Source organism: Elephas maximus, chromosome 20 (assembly GCF_024166365.1).
Source record: "Elephas maximus indicus isolate mEleMax1 chromosome 20, mEleMax1 primary haplotype, whole genome shotgun sequence".
NCBI lineage: Eukaryota > Metazoa > Chordata > Mammalia > Proboscidea > Elephantidae > Elephas > Elephas maximus.
The window spans coordinates 51023861-51041729 of NC_064838.1; the positions used below are offsets into that span (position 1 = coordinate 51023861).

Genomic DNA, 17869 nt, shown 5'->3' on the forward strand with positions numbered 1-17869 from the left:
ACCTGCCCGAGCCGCACTGAGCCACAGGGGCCGGCTCAAGAGGAGCAATGGGTGGATTAGTGAAGCTCATAGCTAGGGGGTAAACCGGCCGCCACTCCCCACTGACCTTGGGGAGACTCCCCCCACCCCACTCTTGAGTCTCAACATGGCCCAGTGGACAGTGAAGCTGGTGGTTTTCTGCGCCAGGGCCTGTGACCTTGGAAAGGGTGGCGGAAGACTACTTCGGAGCTCCCGGGAGGGGGAGGGACCATGGCTCAAGCCTATAACAAAGAAGCCCGCTGTCTGCCGCCCGCCCCAGTCCCCCTCTGACAGACAGTCCAGTCCCCCATTGCTTCCCGTGGCAGGCAGAATCTAGGAACTGACCAGCGTCGCTGGTCGCCTCTGCCCCTTTCAAGGCTGAGAACACCGAGGCAAAGAGGCCCAGGTCCAGAGGGGGCAGTGGAAATGCAGAAAGGTCCCACCAGCCCCCTGCTGAAGTTCGAGGCACCCCCATCCCGCCAACCTGAAGAAAGATCCCCAGCGGAGGTAACCGGGGTCCTAGGGCTTGCCAATCTCAGGCCCCCTCCACTTCCCCCTGGGCTGCCCTCCACACCCATCCCCAGGGTTGGAGGGTTTTCACCGCTGGACCCCTCCCCTGGGTGATCCACAGGTCTGGGGTGACCTTACCTTCTTATTCCATATTTCTCCTCACCCTGGAGAGGCCTCCTCCCCCTTTCTCCATCCACAGAGTGACCAAACCTGGCATCTGCCCTAGCTCTGGCAGCCCCTGTTCCAGCCTCAGTCTCTTTCCCTCACCCCAGCAGCCTGAGGGGCTCCCACCACTGAAAGGCCCTGTTCCATGGGCCCCTGCCTGCCTCCCGCCCTCTGGCCTGACGGCCAACCCCTCACGTGGAATGGCTTTCCACACACCACACTCCCTGCCTTTGCCTACTGTTCCTGAGGCTTGTTCTGCCTTCCCTGCCTGCTTTGCAGGCTCACCTTGCCCACCCTTCTGCAGGAGTTAGGCCTTCTGTGGGGATCTTCCCTCCCCCTCCACCCCAGGACCCCAGGATCTGGGCCTTAGGCTCCCCCTTCCCTGTTCATGGAGCCTCGGTGATGCAGTGGTTAAAGCGCTTGGCTGCTAACCAAAAGGTCAGCAGTTCAAACCCACCAGGCACTCCATGGGGCAAAGACATGGCAGACAGACTGCTTCTGTAAAGACTACAGCCTCAGAAACCCCATGGGGGCAGTTCTACTCTGTCCTGTAGGGTTGCTACAAGCTGGAATCAGCTCAACAGCAGTGGGTTTGGTTTGGGTTTGGTTTTCCTCTTCACACCTCTGATGGCCTGTGTGACTGTCTGCTCCCACCCCTGGGCTGTGGGCTCTTGGTTCTCCCTGAACCTCCAGAACCAGCACAGCCAGGCAGAGCCACCACCACAGCAGGTGGCATGGAACTGAGGCTCCATGTTCTAAATAGGCCTCCAAGTTCTTCCCCGGAGGGATCCTGTGTGACTGAGGGGCAGTGGGAGGCAGCAGAGCATGCTGGAAAGGGGCCTGGTGTGGAAACTTGTGCTGCCTTCCTTTTGCTGTGTGACCATAGGCAGCTTGCAGCCTCTCTGAGCCTTGGTGTCCCTGCTGGTGAAAGGGCCTAGGCTGTGCCTTCTTCATAGGGGTTATGTGGGGGCTCTAGAGGGGTGGGGGGGAGAAGTCTTGGTGGGTTCAAGAGACTCCTTCAAGGATGAACAGGGTCTTGACAGGTCTGTGGGGCCCCTGGGACATGATGTGGGTGGGGACAGAGGTGGAAGGGGCTGTCTGGGCTTGGGAGAGAGGGCCAAAGGCTGGAGTATGGCCAAGAGTATGGGGACAAACAGGGGTGGGCAGGGCAGGGCACTAAGCAGGAAGGATCTGATCTTGTCTTGTTGGGCATCTCTGGACCAGCCCATCCCTGAGAGGTCTCAGTTCCCTCATCTGTATGTGGAGCTGAGGGAAGGCAGTGCTGCCTGGGCTCAGGCAGGAAGGGAGGGCTCCCTCAGCTTCCTCTCCAGAGCCCAGGCTTCCTGCTTGGTGACAACTATGTAGGGGAATTGGAAAGCTGGCTGAGGTCTGGGCTGGGGGCCAGTCTTACCCTACCCACTGTTCATCACTGGGCGACATCACAGGCATTGCCAAGCCCCAGTTTTATCATTTGCCAAATGGGGCAAGAACTGTCCAGCCTCTTTTCCAGCATGTCCTTGGCTTGGGGCCAGCTGGGGCCTTGGGTCCCCTGGCAGTGTCCCCACTGGGTCCATCCGCCCTTGACCCACTACACCCCAGCCAAGGGCCCCCACCTAATTCAGCCATAAATGTGTACACACCCACTCGCACCCTTCTCATGCCCCCCAAACACACATGCAACTCCGCAGTCACGGGAATGTGACATGCACCCACACTTGAGCCCACGGCCTGTCTATTGAACCCAAACCCATGGGCAAGGCTTCCGTGTTGTACAACTCTATTGCACATTCACATGGAATCAGACTTACACATTGCTCCAAAGAGCACACACGTGTATGTCCATGGTGCCTGTGATTTGCAGACACCGAGATACACACAGAGCCGTGTGTAGAAATGTACATGCACTCCCATGTATATGAAAGCCCGTGCACACAAGCACATACTCCTGCACACACAGGGTCTGACCCAGGCCAGGCCCAGCTCCAGAGCTATTCTTGGCCGGGCCCGGGGCCAACAAGGTCAGAACAGCCAGCTCCCAGCAGGCCGCAGCCACTGAGTCTCAGGCCCAGGCCGCCCAGCCCCCACCTCCACTCCAGGTGGAGTCCATGGTACCCCAGATCTTGGCTCTGTCACTGCGGAGGGGGTCCCTGCTCCCTACCCCTGGCTTCACCAGAGCTGTACCTGGGGTTTCTGGTTCCAGGAGAGAGCTGTCCGCCTCCCACTGCCTCACCCATGGCTTCCAACCCAGGGGCTCTAGAGGCTGCACTGATCCCTATGGAAATAAGCAAACCAAAAAAACCAAACACACTGCCGTCGAGTTCGTTCTGACTCATAGTGACCCTAAGGGACAGAGCAGAACTGCCCCCATAGGGTTTCCAGAAGCCCCTGGTAGATTCGAACTGCCAGCCTTTGGGTTAGCAGACTTAGCTCTTAACCACTACATCACCAGGGTTTCCAAACATGCAGTACTTAAAAGTAGTACATGGGGGACAGGCATGTTTCTGTAGGTCAGCATTCACGCCATCATGTGTGGAGGGGACACTGTCTTCCAGGGGAGTCAGACTGGGGAGCTATGGTGGCCCAGATCTCCCCCTCCCCAAACCTGGTGGGCCCAGCTAGGGCAGAAGGATGCAGGGGGCTGTGGAGGCCTCATAAGAAGCAGAAACAGTACCCAGCAGTCAGCAGAGCCCTGGACTGGGGACAGAAAACTGAGTTTGAGGCCCAGTTGCCATGCGAACTTAGGCAGGGCACACCCTTTGCTGGGCCTCAATTCCTGATGAGCAACAGAAGAGTGAGCCACACCAGGAGACTTTTCCCAAAATGGAAGAGTCTTTGGCTTTCAGGATGCCTCAGTGTGGTGTGTAATGCTGGAAAATTGGAGGCAACCGAAATGCAGGACGTTGACTGAGCAAGGTGTTGCTGGCATTTTAAGTTGTTGTTAGCTGCCATCGAGTCAGCCCCTGATTCACGGCGACCTCGGGCACAAAATGCTACCCAGCCCTCCGTGATGGTTTCGGATCAGACCATCGTGATCGTAGGGTTTTCGCTGGCTGATTTTCCAAAGTAGATCACCAGGCCTTTCTTCCTAGTCCATCTGAAAGTTCCACTGAAACCTGTTCAGCATCGTAACAACACACAAGCTTCCACTGGGTAGTGACTTTGCGGGAGGTACACTGGCCGGGAATGGAACCTGGGTCTCCTGCGTGGAAAGCGAGATCTCTGCTCCTGAGCCACCAGTGTCATCTGGGTTTTTATACAGTGAGATATTACAGCCTTTAACAACAATCACAGTAATAATCATAATGACAAGCACTTACTGAAGGCTTGTGATACGCAGGAGCCATATACTGTTAACAACAAAACAAAACACCAAACCATTTGCTGTTGAGTCGATCCTTTCTGACTCATGGCAACCCCAGGCATACAGAGTAGAACTGCTCCATAGGTTTTTCAAGGCTGTGACCTTACAGAAGCAGATCGCCAGACTATTCTTCTGAGGTACCTCTCGGTGGGTTCGAAGGACCAGCCTTCCAGTTGATAGTCAAGCCTTCAACAGTTTACACCACCCAGGGACTACCTATATACTCTAGTTACATTCGTTTTACAGATGAGGATGGAAGCTTGGGGAGGTTAAGCACCCCGCCTGTAAGCTCACAGCTGTCATTAGGAACAGGGTCCCAAAAGTCTTACAGCAATTTTAAGCTTTAGTAGCTTCAGAAGTATAAAGCTACAAATCTATAAGAAACATGATTTGAAAGTTTAAATATTTAAATTTTCTTTACACCTACTTAGTATTCTGAATTTTTCATACCTGCTTTCTCATTTTTTTGTCAACTTTTGCCATCTACAGAGGGCAAAAAAGAAAATTTAAAAAACGAAGCTTTCAAATGATGTTTCTTTGTAACTTCTGGGGTTATTAGCACTTAAAACTGCACTAAGATTTGGGGAGCACCAGTCACTTTAAAGCTGAGTAAGCTTGACTTTGAAGCCTGTGTGACAGTAACTGACAGCGGGGTAGGGGCTTCTAGGGTGTTTGTGGTGGGCAAGAAGCTCTGGGTACAAACCCAGCCCAAAAACCCAGTGCTACAAAAGGTGGACGATAATTGTCCGTGGTGAGATCTCGGCTTCCGTCCACAGCAGCGCAGGGAAGTGGAACCCACGTGGAGCAGTGGCTCTCTCAGGGGACACACGTAATTTTCTCCCTTTCAGATTTCTTCATTGAGAGTGCCCTACTTCTTAATGGATGGAAAGACAATGAACTTTACAGGAAACAATAATACTCCTCCTTCCCGTCCCAGGCTGGACGCCCTGTAAGTGGCAGAGGCCTGCTGCTCTAATAGCGAGAGCCAGTATTTACTGAGCACACGCGTATTCATTATTTCATATAATCCTCACAGCCACGCCGTGATGGCAGCATTGCCCTTCCCATTCCATAATTGAGGAAACTGAGGCAGAGAGGAATAATGGTTTGCTCAAGGCCGCAGTCAGGCTCATCTAACCCAGCCCCAGTCCATCCACAGCCTCCGTGACCCCATGTCCCAACGGTGACCTTCCTGGCTGGCCAGTGTGGCTTTCTCTAGCCTGGCCCGTGATCAATGGCATGAGGAAGTGCGGGGTGAAGACGGCTGAAAGTGACTTGGGCTTTAATGAAGTTCCTGGTTGCCTGGCCAGGGCAAGTTTGGGGAGGACGGGGTGGTCCATTCCACCCACTCCCCAGACTTTGCCACCCATTGATGGGGAGCACGGTGCCTGCGGCCCAGCCCAGTCTCCTCCAATGGGTCCCTCGTCCTTTGCTGGTGCCCAGGGAGGCCTTGCCAGAGGGAGCTAGGCCACCACGGCCTGCAAAGTTCTCCACTGGTGTCTTTAGCTATGGAGTGGGGAGTGGAGCTAACTGCAGGGTCTGACACCTAGGCTGCCCCGCCCAGCGCGCAGCAGGCAGGAGATAAATAACAGTGGAAGGAAGGAAGGCAGGGAGGGAGGGAGGGAGGGAGGAAGGGGGGGTGCAGGAAGGGGGGAAGGGACAGGGAGAGAGGGAGGGGGTAGGGAAGGAAGGAGGGAGGAAGGAAGGAAAGGAGGCAAAAGGGAGGATGGATCAGAGGAGCCTCCCAGGCCCTCCACTCTTCTTCCTGTTTTCCTGCCTGGTCTGTCCTTTCTTGGCCCTGAGGCCTGCAGATGTCTGAGCTGGCCCCCGCTCCACACTGCCGCCTGCCTTAGTCCTTACCCAAGTGTGGCACCTCCACTCCAGGCTGGAGCCCCGCAAGGCTCTGGATCTACAGGGTAAGAGGAAAGGCAAAAGGCTCCTCATACACTCTCTGCACCCCTGAGTTGTCAAGTCTCACTCTGAGGTCAGGATCAGAGTGCAGTGTGAGCTCGGGTCAATCTGAGGTAGGGGTCATAACTTAGACTAGGGTCAGGATCAGGGCTCAGGCTGGGGGTGGAGGTCAAGGGTCAGCCAGGCTCAGAAAATGGTCCTCTAGTCCCTTCCTCTGGAGCTTGTCCTATCCCAAAGGGAGAAGATGCCGGCTCTTTCAGGAACCTTCTATAGCACCCAAAGCTGGAAGCTCTGAATATACCATCCCCTGCCCGCCTTCCCCCACCTCCCAGCTCTGGTGTCCAGGGCAACCAGAGCCTCCTCTGGGCAGGAAGCCAGCCCAGAAAGCCCAGGACATCCCTGAGCGCCTGTCACCATGGCAACCTGCCTGCCTTCCCCTCCTCCCCAACCTGTGTCCAGCAGGTTCTTAAAATTCAGAACGTCAGAAAGGAAGGGCCTCCTAGATCAGCAGATTCCAGCCCCGCCCCTTGTCCCAGATGGAGAAACTGAGGTCCAGTGAAGGAAGGGGGCACCTGTTGTTCAAGAACCCTGAGCCCAGTCTGCCCTCCCTATCCTTCCACCCCAGTGTCCACCGTAGTCGGCGGGTGAGGGTGCAGAGGTGCCTGGGGGGGAAGGGAGCACCTCTGGAGTCCGGGGGAGGGGGCAGGCCCAGTGCGCGCTCCCCCAGGCCCCGCCACCCGCACGGGAACCAGACACCGACGATGAATAAATGATGCCCTCCCGCTGCCCGCGGCCGGTTGCCTAGGGGGCGTCACCGGGCCCAGCCCGCCCCAGCAGTCCATCACTGGCTCCCGCGACCTGCCGCTGAGCCGGCAAGATGAGCGCGAAGATGGCGGGGCAGCCGCGGGGCGCTGGGCCCCTCTGGGCTCTGGGCGGCGCCGCCCTGGGGGTCTGCCTCACGGGGGTCGCCGGGCAGCTGGTGGAGGTGAGGCTGGGGGCGCGGAAGGGTCTGGGCGGCTGTCACCATCCAGGCGGGGGTGAGGGGGTAGGGGAGGCCTCGTTCTGACCGCCAGCTGCCTTTTGCCTAGTGGAGGACACAGCCCTGCCCCAAGCGCTCCCAGGAAACTCAGCCACTGATCTTAGGGTCCCTGGCCAGATGTAGGGGCCACACCCCTTATTACAGGAACCTTAGTCTGATGAGAAAGGCTCAGCGTCTATCCTCCAGTCCTTGGTCTGATGGGGGGACAGGGACTCTGGTCTGAAGGACTAAAGGAAGAAGCCCAGCCTTTGGCTCTGGAGAGCCTCCAGGGACCCCTGTCTAATGGGGGAGACATAGCCTTGGGAAGGAGATGAGGGCATTCCAAGCAAAAAGGTGGGGAGCAGGGGATGAGGACACCCTTTACCAGGCAGCCATGTGTTGGGCTCAATTCCATGGGGAGCACCCGGCCCAGGAGGCAAGGGGTAGCCGGGGCCAACCCAGGACTGGGGAGCTGACCTGGTCTTGGTGATAATAGGAGCTAGTGAAGCTTTCTGAGAGTAGACTGGAAGAGGGCACGTATTTGGGAGAGCTGGGAAGAGCTGCAGAGATGGGCCAGGAAGTGATGAGGAGGGTGGCTGGGGGTGGCTGGTCAGGAACCTGGCTAGGGTAAGGAAGGACTGGGGAACGGGGGAGCTATCTGCAGCATCCCTGGCCCCCTCTGCACTCTGCTTCTGCTGACCCTGGAAGGGGAGCTAAACAGGGAGGTAGGAGACCAGACCCAGAATTCTGGAGCATAAGGTGAGAGCCAGGGCCAGGAAGAGTAGGGGATGGAGTGCGGGCATGGAGGGCCAGAGAAAAAGGGGCAGGCAGTGCAGACCATGATAAAGAGGCAGTGTGGAAAGGTAGGGAGAAGTGCCCAGGTAAGCCTACGAGGGAGGTACACAGGAGACAGGAGGGGGTAGGGAGGACAGAACTGTACCTTGAGAGGTCTGACAGGACACAGCTCTGACTGAAGGGTCTGAGAAGGGCCTGGGGACAGAGCCCTACACCCTGATGCTAGCCTGTTGCTGATACTGACCAGGAGGCTGCGCTGAAGTCAGGTGTCAGCTCCAGTGTCCCTGTAAGGGGAGCCTGGCTGGCTTGAACTCTAAGGATTTTACTTGGTCCCCTCTCGGGCTGCCCTGAGACCTTGGGTACAGAAACTGAGCTGGACTGAGAGCTGGCAGAAGGCTGAGGGTGAGGGTCAAGTGAGTTCTGAGCCAAGGACTCTCCTGCATCCCCAAAAGCATGTCTTCCCCACCAGCTCATCGGGGGAATTAAATTTGGAGTCCATCTGTCCACCGTCTGCCTACAGCCTGAGCAAGGCCGGACCAAACCCTGGAGATCCTGAGGAGCACCAGAGAGAGGGGCAGAGCTGGGGCCCATGGCACCTCCCACGCCAGCCCTGCAGACATCACCCTCTCATCAGGCTGTGAGCCTCTGATGGAGGTGGGGCCTCCAAGCTTCTGGAGTCAGACCCCCAGCAGTGCCCATCACAAGGAGGTGCCCAGCTGTTCTCTTGTCAGCACAGCTGTTCCCATTACCCTATACCTAAGACCCTTTTCAGGGATGAGAGTTTAGGCTCAGCTCCACCAGAGCAAGGCTAGGATAAGAACATGCTGGAAGTGAACTCTCAGCCACCTAGGCTCAGAATCTGAGAACTTACTCACCCTTGGTGTCTTCCAGTCATACAACCCAGCCAAGCCAACCCACCGGGCCTTAGAATCAGGGAACCCCACTCCCCAGGCCCTGGCCCAGATGCCACAGCATGTGCTCAACCCCTCACGTGTGCCCCAACCTGCGCACATGTGCCTGACACCACGCACATGTACCTGGAATGCACAAATGTGTGTCCAGCCTCCTACATGGATGCCTCAACCACATGTGCCTAATCCCACACTCTTGTTCCCCTACCCCACACATGTGTCTGACCCCACACGAGTCCTCTGAGATGAAGCTGATGGGGGATATTTTCGTATCAATGTTACCACTCAGGTTGGGTAGAGAAACCTCCCCAGAGACCTTGGGGACTACCTCACTCAAGTTACAGATGGAGAAAATAAGGCCCAGAGAAACAAAGCCTTCCACCTAGTTCACCTGGTGAGGAGAAAGAGCCAGGGAATGATGTACAAATCCCAGGCACACAGATTCTCTGGGTTACCTGGGACAGGTCTCTCCTCCTCTCCGAGCGTTGACAACCCATGCCAAAGGGTGGTGTTTATTAGATGAGGAAGTACCTGGCTCATGGTAGGTGCCCAGTGCAAAGTTTACAGACCAGGGGAATGAATGGTAGATGGTTGAACTGTGGGTTGCCTATCTTTCCCGGAGATCCAGAAGGAACTTCTCATGTCTATATTTATTTGTTTAATCTTCAGTGGACAACATATTGCACAGATGCTTCAGGGTCCTCACCTTCTGAGCACTGATCCCCATCCACACCTCCCAGCCAAACTTGGTGACCAGATAGGATCATATATCTCACAGCTCCACAGGTCAGGGACAGGTCTTGCTTAAACCCCCCAGGGCAGGGCCATATCCACAGAGACCCTGGGGAAGGGCTATATCTCCTCAGATCCTCAAAGCAGGGCCATGTTCACTCAGACCTTGGAGTAGGGCTATATCTCAGTCACCTAGTGCTGCTATAACATAAATACGGCTTTAACGAAGAGAAGTTTCTTTCCTCACAGTAAAGTAGGCTAAAAGGCCAAATTTAGGGCATCAGCTCCAGGGGAAGGCTTTCTCTGTCAGCCTTCTCATCAATTTTCCCCTGGACTAGGAGTTTCTCCTCGCAGGGACCCTGGGTCTAAAGGATGCACTCTGCTCCCAGCACTGCTTTCTTGGTGGTCTGAGGTCCCCCCTTTCTGCTAGCTTCCCTTACCTTTTATCTCTTGTAAGATAAAAGGTGGTGCAGGCTACACCCCAGGGAAGCTTCCTTACATTTGATCAGGGATGTGACCTTAAAGGTGTTACAGCCCCACCCTTATCCTCTTTAACATAAAATTACAATCACAAAATGAAGGACAACTACCCAATACCGGGAATCATGGGTCTAGCCAAATTGATCCACACATCTTGGGGGGACATAATTCAATCCATGACAGGCTGTGTCCTCTCATATCCCCTGGGTAGAACTGTGTTCCCCTCCAACCCCCAGGATAGGGCTATGTCTCTTCAGGTCACCATGGTGGAGCTGTGTCCTCTCAGACCCCAGGGCAGGTCATGTCCCCCTGTAAGTATACTCAGATGCTGGGGAGGACTGTGTTCCCTCAGACCCCCATGCAGGGCTTTGTCCCCTCAGACCATGGGACAAGGTCACATCCCCCGTAGGTACACTCAGACCCCAGGGCAGTACTGTGCCCCCTCAGACTCCCGAGCAGGACTATGTCCCTGCAGAGCCAGGGCAGGGTCATGTCCCCCTATAAGTACACTCAGACCCTGGGCAGGACTGTGTCCCCTCAGACCCCTGGACAAGGCTGTGTCCCTTCAGACCCAGGGTAGGGTCATGTCCCCCTATAAGTGCACCCAGACCCCTGGCAAGGCTGTGTCTCCTTGGACCCATAAGGCAGGGCCATGCGTCTATCCACTCATGGGATAAGCCTGTATCCCATCAGACTCCCAGTGCAAAGTCATGTCCCCTCTGACCTCAGAGCAGAGCCTGTCCCCTCAAATTCTGAAACTGGGCTGTGTCCACTCAAAACCCTAGGGCAGGTCATGTCCTCTAACCCCAGGGCAGGGCCATGTCCCTGCAGACCCAGGGCAGGGCTATGTACCCTCAGACCCCTAGGCTTAACCATGTCCCCTTAGACCCCCAGAGTAGGGTCATGTCCTCCCTCAAATCCCCCCCCCAGACCGCAGAGCATGACTGTGTCCCCTCAGATCCCTAGGGAGGGCCATGTTCCCTCAGACTCGCAAGACTCTCTGGGCAGGGTCTTGTCACCTCAGACCCTTAAAGTAGGGCTGTGTCCCCTCAGTCCCCCCAGGGAAGGGCCATGTCCCCTCTGCCCCTCAGGGCAAGGTCATGCTATGTCAGACGTCTAGGGTAGGGCCATATTCCCTCTGACCCCATGGTAGTAGGGTCATGTCCCTCTGGGAAAGTGAATAGCTGTGCTTAGCTCAGGCTACACTTACATCTTTTTGCCTCCAGATGTCGCTGCCGCACTGAGGACAATTTATTTACTTTTTTAGCCCTGTGTGAGGACTTTGGCCCAGCCTTCGGGTCAGAGGAGAGCGACTCCCAGGAGGATGGGCGACTGTTGAGGTCACTTGGTGGGGGTCTTGACCAGGGGGCAGAGCTTCATGGCCCTGACTCCCAACTCCACATCCCCCCACCCTACACCGAGGAGACCTGAGGGCAAAGCAGGTTTCCAGCACAGCACAGGCCTTGCCTTGTCTCTGGCCTTGGTCCTGAGACCCCCATCTGTCTGTGCGGGGCCCAGGACTGCAGCAGAGGAGACCCAAAGCCTGCTGGAAGGGGCCTTTAACCTCCCTGGGACATACAATCCACGTTTGCCCTTCCGAGCTATGGTTTCCCCAAGCATCAACCACACTCGCTCTCCAAGTCCCTGGCTCTGTGGTTCTGGCCCCGTGCTCAGTTCTCTTGGTTTAAATCTGGAAGTCCCAAGATCTAGGGTGTTAGGTGTCAATGTCTATGGCCCTTGAAATGCTTGGGCTGAGCCCTTGCTGGAACCTGGGTAGTCCCAGCCTGCTGGTCCCTGCCTTGCTCACTCCGCTCTCTCCCGCCCCGCAGCCCAGTACGGCCCCGCCCAAGCCCAAGCCGCCCCCGCTGACCAAGGAGACCGTGGTGTTCTGGGACATGCGCCTGTGGCACGTGGTGGGCATCTTCTCGCTCTTCGTGCTGTCCATCAGTGAGTAGCTAGCTGCTCCCCGCCCTCCCACCGCACCGCCGCGGAGTGCACTACCCCAGCCCCGCCCCTCACCACCCCCCGGGGCTCCCGGCAGCGATTCCGGGCAGTGCGAGCAGGCCAGGCGCCTGCAGGAGGCCCGCTGTGGGTTCTGGCACCTCCCCCGGTTCACACAAAGTCCCCATGGAAGGCTGATGAGCCAGTAGTGACCCGAAGTATTCTGCTGGACCAGGGAGGCAGCCACACAGCAATTATGGTAATTACAGGGGACTCCACTGTAACTACGAGGACGTGTCATTTTTCCCTATCGCTGGCCTCCTGATGCTTTTCCTGCAGTCTGGTCGGCTTAAAGGGCCCACACCCAGGGGCCCTAGCAAGGCCACCTGGGGCCACAGTTCGGTCCAGAGGCTCTCCAGACGCCTGGCAGATACGGCTCCTGGGCTTGGAACACTACCTTGTCAGATACCATTTCCCGGGGATGACTCACACCCACCTCAATTAAACGCAGGAGACCTGTTCCTCTCCTGGGGACTGGGAGCAGCTGGTGCAAAGTCACCGCAGAAGCGGACTTGACCTGCTCCCCTCGGCCCTCCTCCTGGAGTGGAAGTCTGCAGGCAGGGAAGGGGTGGAGGAGGCTGCAGTGGCATAGAGTGGGGTCTGAGGTGGGGGGCCCAACAGGGCACAAGGAGTGTGTGTGTTGGGGGGCGTGTTGAGGCAGGAGACAGGCCATTCCCCCACAAAGGCTTCATAAAGTAGGGCTCCTCTGAGCTGCACCTGGGAGGATTGGTGGCATTTGCCAGGAGAAGGCTGCAAAGGCAATCCCGGGAGGCAAGGGTGTGAGCAGAGGCTGGAGGGTCTCAGATGACCCCTACAGGACATTTGGTGAGTGCTTCCTGGGTGGGAGGCAGCAGCTGCATCCAAGTTCCTGCTGGAGCTGTTCTGAGATGAGGCCCCCAGGAAGACAGGGCAAGCCACAGAGGGCCCATCCAGATGTGGGGGAGGGGGCTCTGAGGCAGGCATGGACATCTGATCTGCATATGCTTCTCCTGGCTCCGAAGCACCCTCCCTGCAAGAAAAGAGCTTCCCTCCTCCCACTCGCTGCCATTTCTCTGTAGCTGGGGTGGGGGCAGGGATCTGAGCAAGAGGCTGAATTTTGTTCACAGCCAAGGCCAAGAACGTCAGGCCTCTCAGTGGTGGCCCCTCAGACAGACAGGTGTGGCTGCTGCTCAGCCCAGGTGTCCTGAGAGGGGCACCCCTGGCACCAAGAGACAGAGCTAAGGGAGGCAAGTGCCCTGCAGAGACCCAGGAACTAGGGTGCAGGCCCAGGGAGAAGCTCTGGGGCACCCCTGGGAGTGGAGATGAGAGCACTGTAGGCCTCAAGACACACAGTGACCTCTCAGGCTCTGCCCACCCCAGATGGTGGAGGTGCCTGGAGCCATACAAGAAAGTTACAGTGTTGGACCCAGAGACACTTGGATGTCAACCACACAGACAATCTCTGCCGCAACCCCCTTTCCTAGAAAGAAAAAGACACAGTCTCAAAGTTCCCCCAGCAGTAGGTCAGCACTCATTATTGCCCACTGCATGGCTCTAGGGAGTGGGGGTGACCCAGGCCCCATCTCCTGGGGAAGAAACAGACCTTTCTTGCTGCCCATCAGCTGGGCCCTAGGTCGTGGGGCTGTTTGTGGACATCCTCCAGAGACTCTTGGAGAGAGGTGCTGGAGGGGGTGCCTCACATCTCAAGCCTCTGCCTGGGCCCCAAAACTCGTTCCAAAGCACTTTGTCTCTCCACTTCTTTGAGGAGAAGCAACCAGGCCAGGCTGGGAGGGACAGGCTGGAGTGCCAGCCATGCTCTGGCTGCCAGCAGTTGCCTGCTGAGCTCCCCTTGAAGTTTGAAGCCCCGCCTCACCTGCGAGAAGAGCCTGAGGGGGCGTGGGCCCTAGGAGGTACCTGGTGAGGTGGCTGGGAGAGGGAGCCCAGTAAGCAGGGTCAGGGTGGGGAACTGACCTCAGGCCTGAGGAATGCACATGGGGTCTGGAGAAGACCAGAACCCAGCTCTTTAGGTAAGAAGGGCCTGCCCTCTGCTCACATCTACCCCAGACAATGGTATGCTCTCAGATCTACTACTGGGCCTGGGCAGACCCCCAGAGCATGCCTGCATGCTGTTCGCACCCCCATCCATGTATTCAGGAATCCAGTCCTGTTCTCAGCAGCTAAGGCTCCAAGACCATTCCATCCATTCATTCACTCATTCATTAATTTTTTCTTTCTTCCATTCTATGAGTCTGAGGGAGACCCAATGGGGCACAATATTTGGCTGAAGGGGCACTGTCATGCCTTGAGGCAGAGAGTTGCACAAGATGACCCCAGAGGGTGCTCCAGCCCAAGCTACATAGGTCTGAGCCATCCTCCCCAAAATAGTTCTGGCTTGCTCTGCCTGGGCCCTCCTGCCCCCGGGAGCCTGCCAGGAAGTTATGTCTGGTCATCTGATTTATATTAGGAACCAGCTCCATCCCCTCCCCTGGGGCTGGGGCCAAGGTGGTCAGACTGTGGGGGCCTTAGAAAAATAAACTCAATCCAGCCGGGCCCTGGCAGCCCTGCCCTGCCCTCCCCATCAGTAGAGGCCAGCTCCATGCCCTGGCCCAGCTGGCGTGGGCACAGCTGTCTTTGGTCAGAAAACCGATCCCGGAATAACTCCCTCCAAGGTGAACGCCCAGAGCAGGGTCTGTGCCCTCTCACCAGCTCTCTGCCCAGCCAGGTGGAGGCCAGGCTTGTCCTCAAGGAGGCTGAGGAGAACGCAGCCATATACTTTGGTGTGTGAGGCAGCTCTGGCCCTGCTCCAAGGAGCCCAGGAGAAAAACTAGGATGTGCTGGTAGCCCAGAGGCCTGGGTTCAAAGCACAGGGGGGCTCTAGGAAGCTGTAGCTTGAGCAAGAGGCAGCTCCATTCCCTGCCCTCAGGGGACTCTCTCTCCAGTCAGAAACTCTAGTCAGAAAGACCCCCAGGAACAGGACTGGCTACATAATTTTTCAGTGCAAAATGAAAATATGAGGCTCCTTGCTCAAAAATTAAGAATTGTAAGTTAGCAACAGCAGAGCGTTAAATCAAAAACTGGCCATTCTAAGCATGGTGCCCTGTGCAACTGCTGAAGCCAGCCCTACCCAGGAAAGACATCTTGGGTGCTGCGCCACCCGCCAGTCTCTTGGCTGAGACACAGAGGTGGATGGAAGCAAGGGTGAAGCTCAGGTGTCATTCCTGACTGTCCAAGGCCCAGGCCCCAGCCAAGGCTGCTCTGTCCTTCCTATAGTTATCACCCTGTGCTGTGTCTTCAACTGTCGTGTGCCACGGACCCGGAAGGAGATAGAAGCCCGGTACCTGCAGCGGAAGGCTGCCAAGATGTACACAGACAAGCTGGAGACTGTGCCACCCCTCAACGAGCTTACAGAAATCCCCGGAGGTGAGTGAGCCTGGGGTTCAGCCCCAGCTGCCATCAGACCCTGCTGAACCAGCCAGTTCCTCAGTCTCCATTGGCCAGAGTTGCCCCTTTCCTTCCCTCCATCCACAGCAAGTTAGGGAGGGGTCCTAGCTCTGCCCTGGGAGACTAGAGCACAGAGACTGGTCAGAGTGAGGCAGGTAAAATAAAGAGCCTACTCTCCAGGTAGAAGAGGTTTAGAAGGACAGGGTGTAGGAGGCTCTGGTGCCATCCTCTCCTGAGACCCCTGGGCCCTAGGACGTTGTCTCATCCCTACCACATGGCCTCTTTCCCTTACCTCACAGAGGATAAGAAGAAGAAGAAGAAGGACAGCGTGGACACAGTGGCCATCAAGGTAGAGGAGGATGAGAAGAATGAGGCCAAGAAGAAGAAAGGGGAGAAATGAGAAGTGCTTCCTGGAGGTGGCAGCTGGGGCTGGCAGGCCTTCAGGCTCAAGCCCTGGCCAGGGTCCACACATCTTGGACTCCAAGCTCAGACGTAGACCACAGAGGCGGCAGAACATCCACTCCTGCTCAGGGGGGAAGCTAAGGCCCATGGCCAAGTTCTCATGGCTCATTGGGGGCAAGGACAAGACTGCACCAGGTGTCCTGTCCCCCAGCCCAGACACTGCTCCTTGCACCCATCCATGTGGCCTTGCCCTCCTCGGCAAGGTTGGTCAGGGGCTTCTGTCCCTCTGCAGATGCAGAGTGTCCTCACACTGCTCTCCCACCCAGACATGCCTCTGTCCCACCCCTTCTGCAAGGAACAGCAGTGGCCATGAAGGAGTAATGGAATGTGAGGCTCCCTCTCTGGAAGAGGATGGCTGACCTGGATGGGTTGGGGGGAGGCCACACCCAGACCAGCCATGAGAGGGGAGAGGGGTCACTGGGGGAAGTAAGGGCAGCAGGAGGTTCTCAGACTCAGCCAGGTCACAGCCCTGATGGTAAGGGATCTGCCCCAAGCCTGGCAAGGGTCTGGCTGAGAGGAGTGAGCAGAAGTGACCCCAGAGGAGGAGGAACCCCAGCCCAGCAGATACCAAGCTCAAGGCACCAAGGTCCACTTCTAGTGTCCCTGGTGTGATGGAGCCGAGACTGCTGGGAGGCCTGTCATGGAGCCCAGGACTCCGGGCTGAAGGCTGCAGGGCATGTCAGCAGAGGGCTGAGACCAGCGGGTGCAGAGGAGAAAGCTGGGGCCTTCGGACTGTCCTTGGGAATTGAGGCAATATTTAAGAACCCAAGGGGGCCTCTGGCTGTTCTTTCTATATCCAGCTGTGGTGGGAGATTTCAGGGCCCTAGATGGTCATGGCAAGGGGTGGCTTGCAGTTGACATGGCAACCAGCCTTCCACCTGCTGCATATAACAGCGCACAGCTTCCTCTTCTACCATTTTCTAGTACCGGGGCTTAATAGAAGCAACACTGATCTGAAGGCAAAGGCCCAAACAACCACATGGTGGCTGAATCCTTGGGGAGGGGAGATGTACAGAGACCCTACTCCCACTGCCTCGTGGCATCGAATGTCCGGCTAAGGTGCTCAGAGGGCCTAGAGGCCAAGGAGACATCAAGGAAGGTTTCTGAGGTAGGGGAGCCTGCTGGGAACATTCTGGCTGCCTCTGCAACCTGCAGGGATTTGTAAATAAAGCTGAGTGCCTTCTCAGACCCACACACAGAAAGCTGTCTCCTGACATGACCCCTCAGGAAGTTGTCTCTGAAGCACTTAATGTGGAAGGGAATGCAGCAATTGGTGACAGGTGGCTCAGGCCAGGCTGAGGCTCCCTCCCCTGACCCTCCTTGCAGCCTGAATTAGGATGAGTTCGAGGGAGAGCAGGTGGCCATAAAGTTGAGGGGTAGCTGGTCCATGTCAGAGGCACAGCATCAGGACTGGGAAAAAAGCTGCGTGCTCTACCCGGTGCTGGATTGATGAGGCTGCTCTCGAATCACCTCTGCTCCACTGTAGAGGTTGGCGGTTCAAACTCACCCAGCGGTGCCACAGAAGACAGGCTTGGCGATCTGCTTGCATAAAGATTACCACCAAGAACACCCTATGGAGCAGTTCTACTTGGTAGCACATGGGGCTGCCCTGAGTTGGAGCTGGCTGAATGGAAACGGATTGATTTCGTTTTGTTTTGATGATCTGAGCCTGGTGCTGGGAACACAGAGGACTAAAGCCTGGATCTAGACCATTACTATACAGGGAGAGGCATCCAGGCTGACGGAACGGGGACCACAGGGTTTTGGGAGCAGGGAGGGGGCAGAGAGATTGCAGAAGGCCCTGCCAGAAACAGAGTACACTGCCACCAGGTGGGAACAGTTGATTGACCTCTGCCATCAGGGTCCAGCCTGTGTGCATCTCATATGTAGGGCTGCAACAAAGTCACTCCGCCCATAAGGGCCAAACCTTCTGTGTGGCCAGGCAGCAGAAGCCTGGAAGGTCACACAGAGAAGCAATGGTGGAGCCTAGGGGAAGTTCAAGCCAGGGCTTCATCCACTCTGGCAGCTCCCCGACCTCTGACCTGGGGCATTCACTAGTCCTTTATGGGCAGGCATGGCTGCTGG

General features: G+C 56.7%; 1 protein-coding gene across 2 annotated transcripts; it reads left to right on the plus strand.

Annotated features, from left to right (window-relative positions):
- Positions 1–343: 343 nt before the first annotated feature.
- Positions 344–16967, plus strand: TMIE (transmembrane inner ear). 2 transcript variants are annotated; one of them, XM_049863194.1, is made up of 4 exons: positions 344–525; positions 11731–11848; positions 15152–15301; positions 15622–16967. In XM_049863194.1, exons 1-4 carry the CDS (start codon positions 445–447, stop codon positions 15720–15722), a joined length of 450 nt encoding a protein of 149 aa, XP_049719151.1. In that variant the 5' UTR covers positions 344–444; the 3' UTR covers positions 15723–16967. The 2 variants fall into 2 exon arrangements, with proteins under 2 accessions (XP_049719151.1, XP_049719152.1); XM_049863195.1 differs by lacking the exon at positions 344–525 and adding an exon at positions 5756–6950.
- Positions 16968–17869: the final 902 nt, after the last annotated feature.

Excerpts from the sequence above, each read along its gene's own strand:
- TMIE (XM_049863195.1), top strand. The coding sequence starts at position 6,843 with ATGAGCGCGAAGATGGCGGGGCAGCCGCGGGGCGCTGGGCCCCTCTGG. Across the intron at positions 6,951-11,730 it reads TCGCCGGGCAGCTGGTGGAG|CCCAGTACGGCCCCGCCCAA; the intron begins GTGAGGCTGGGG and ends CCCGCCCCGCAG. Across the intron at positions 11,849-15,151 it reads GCTCTTCGTGCTGTCCATCA|TTATCACCCTGTGCTGTGTC; the intron begins GTGAGTAGCTAG and ends TCCTTCCTATAG.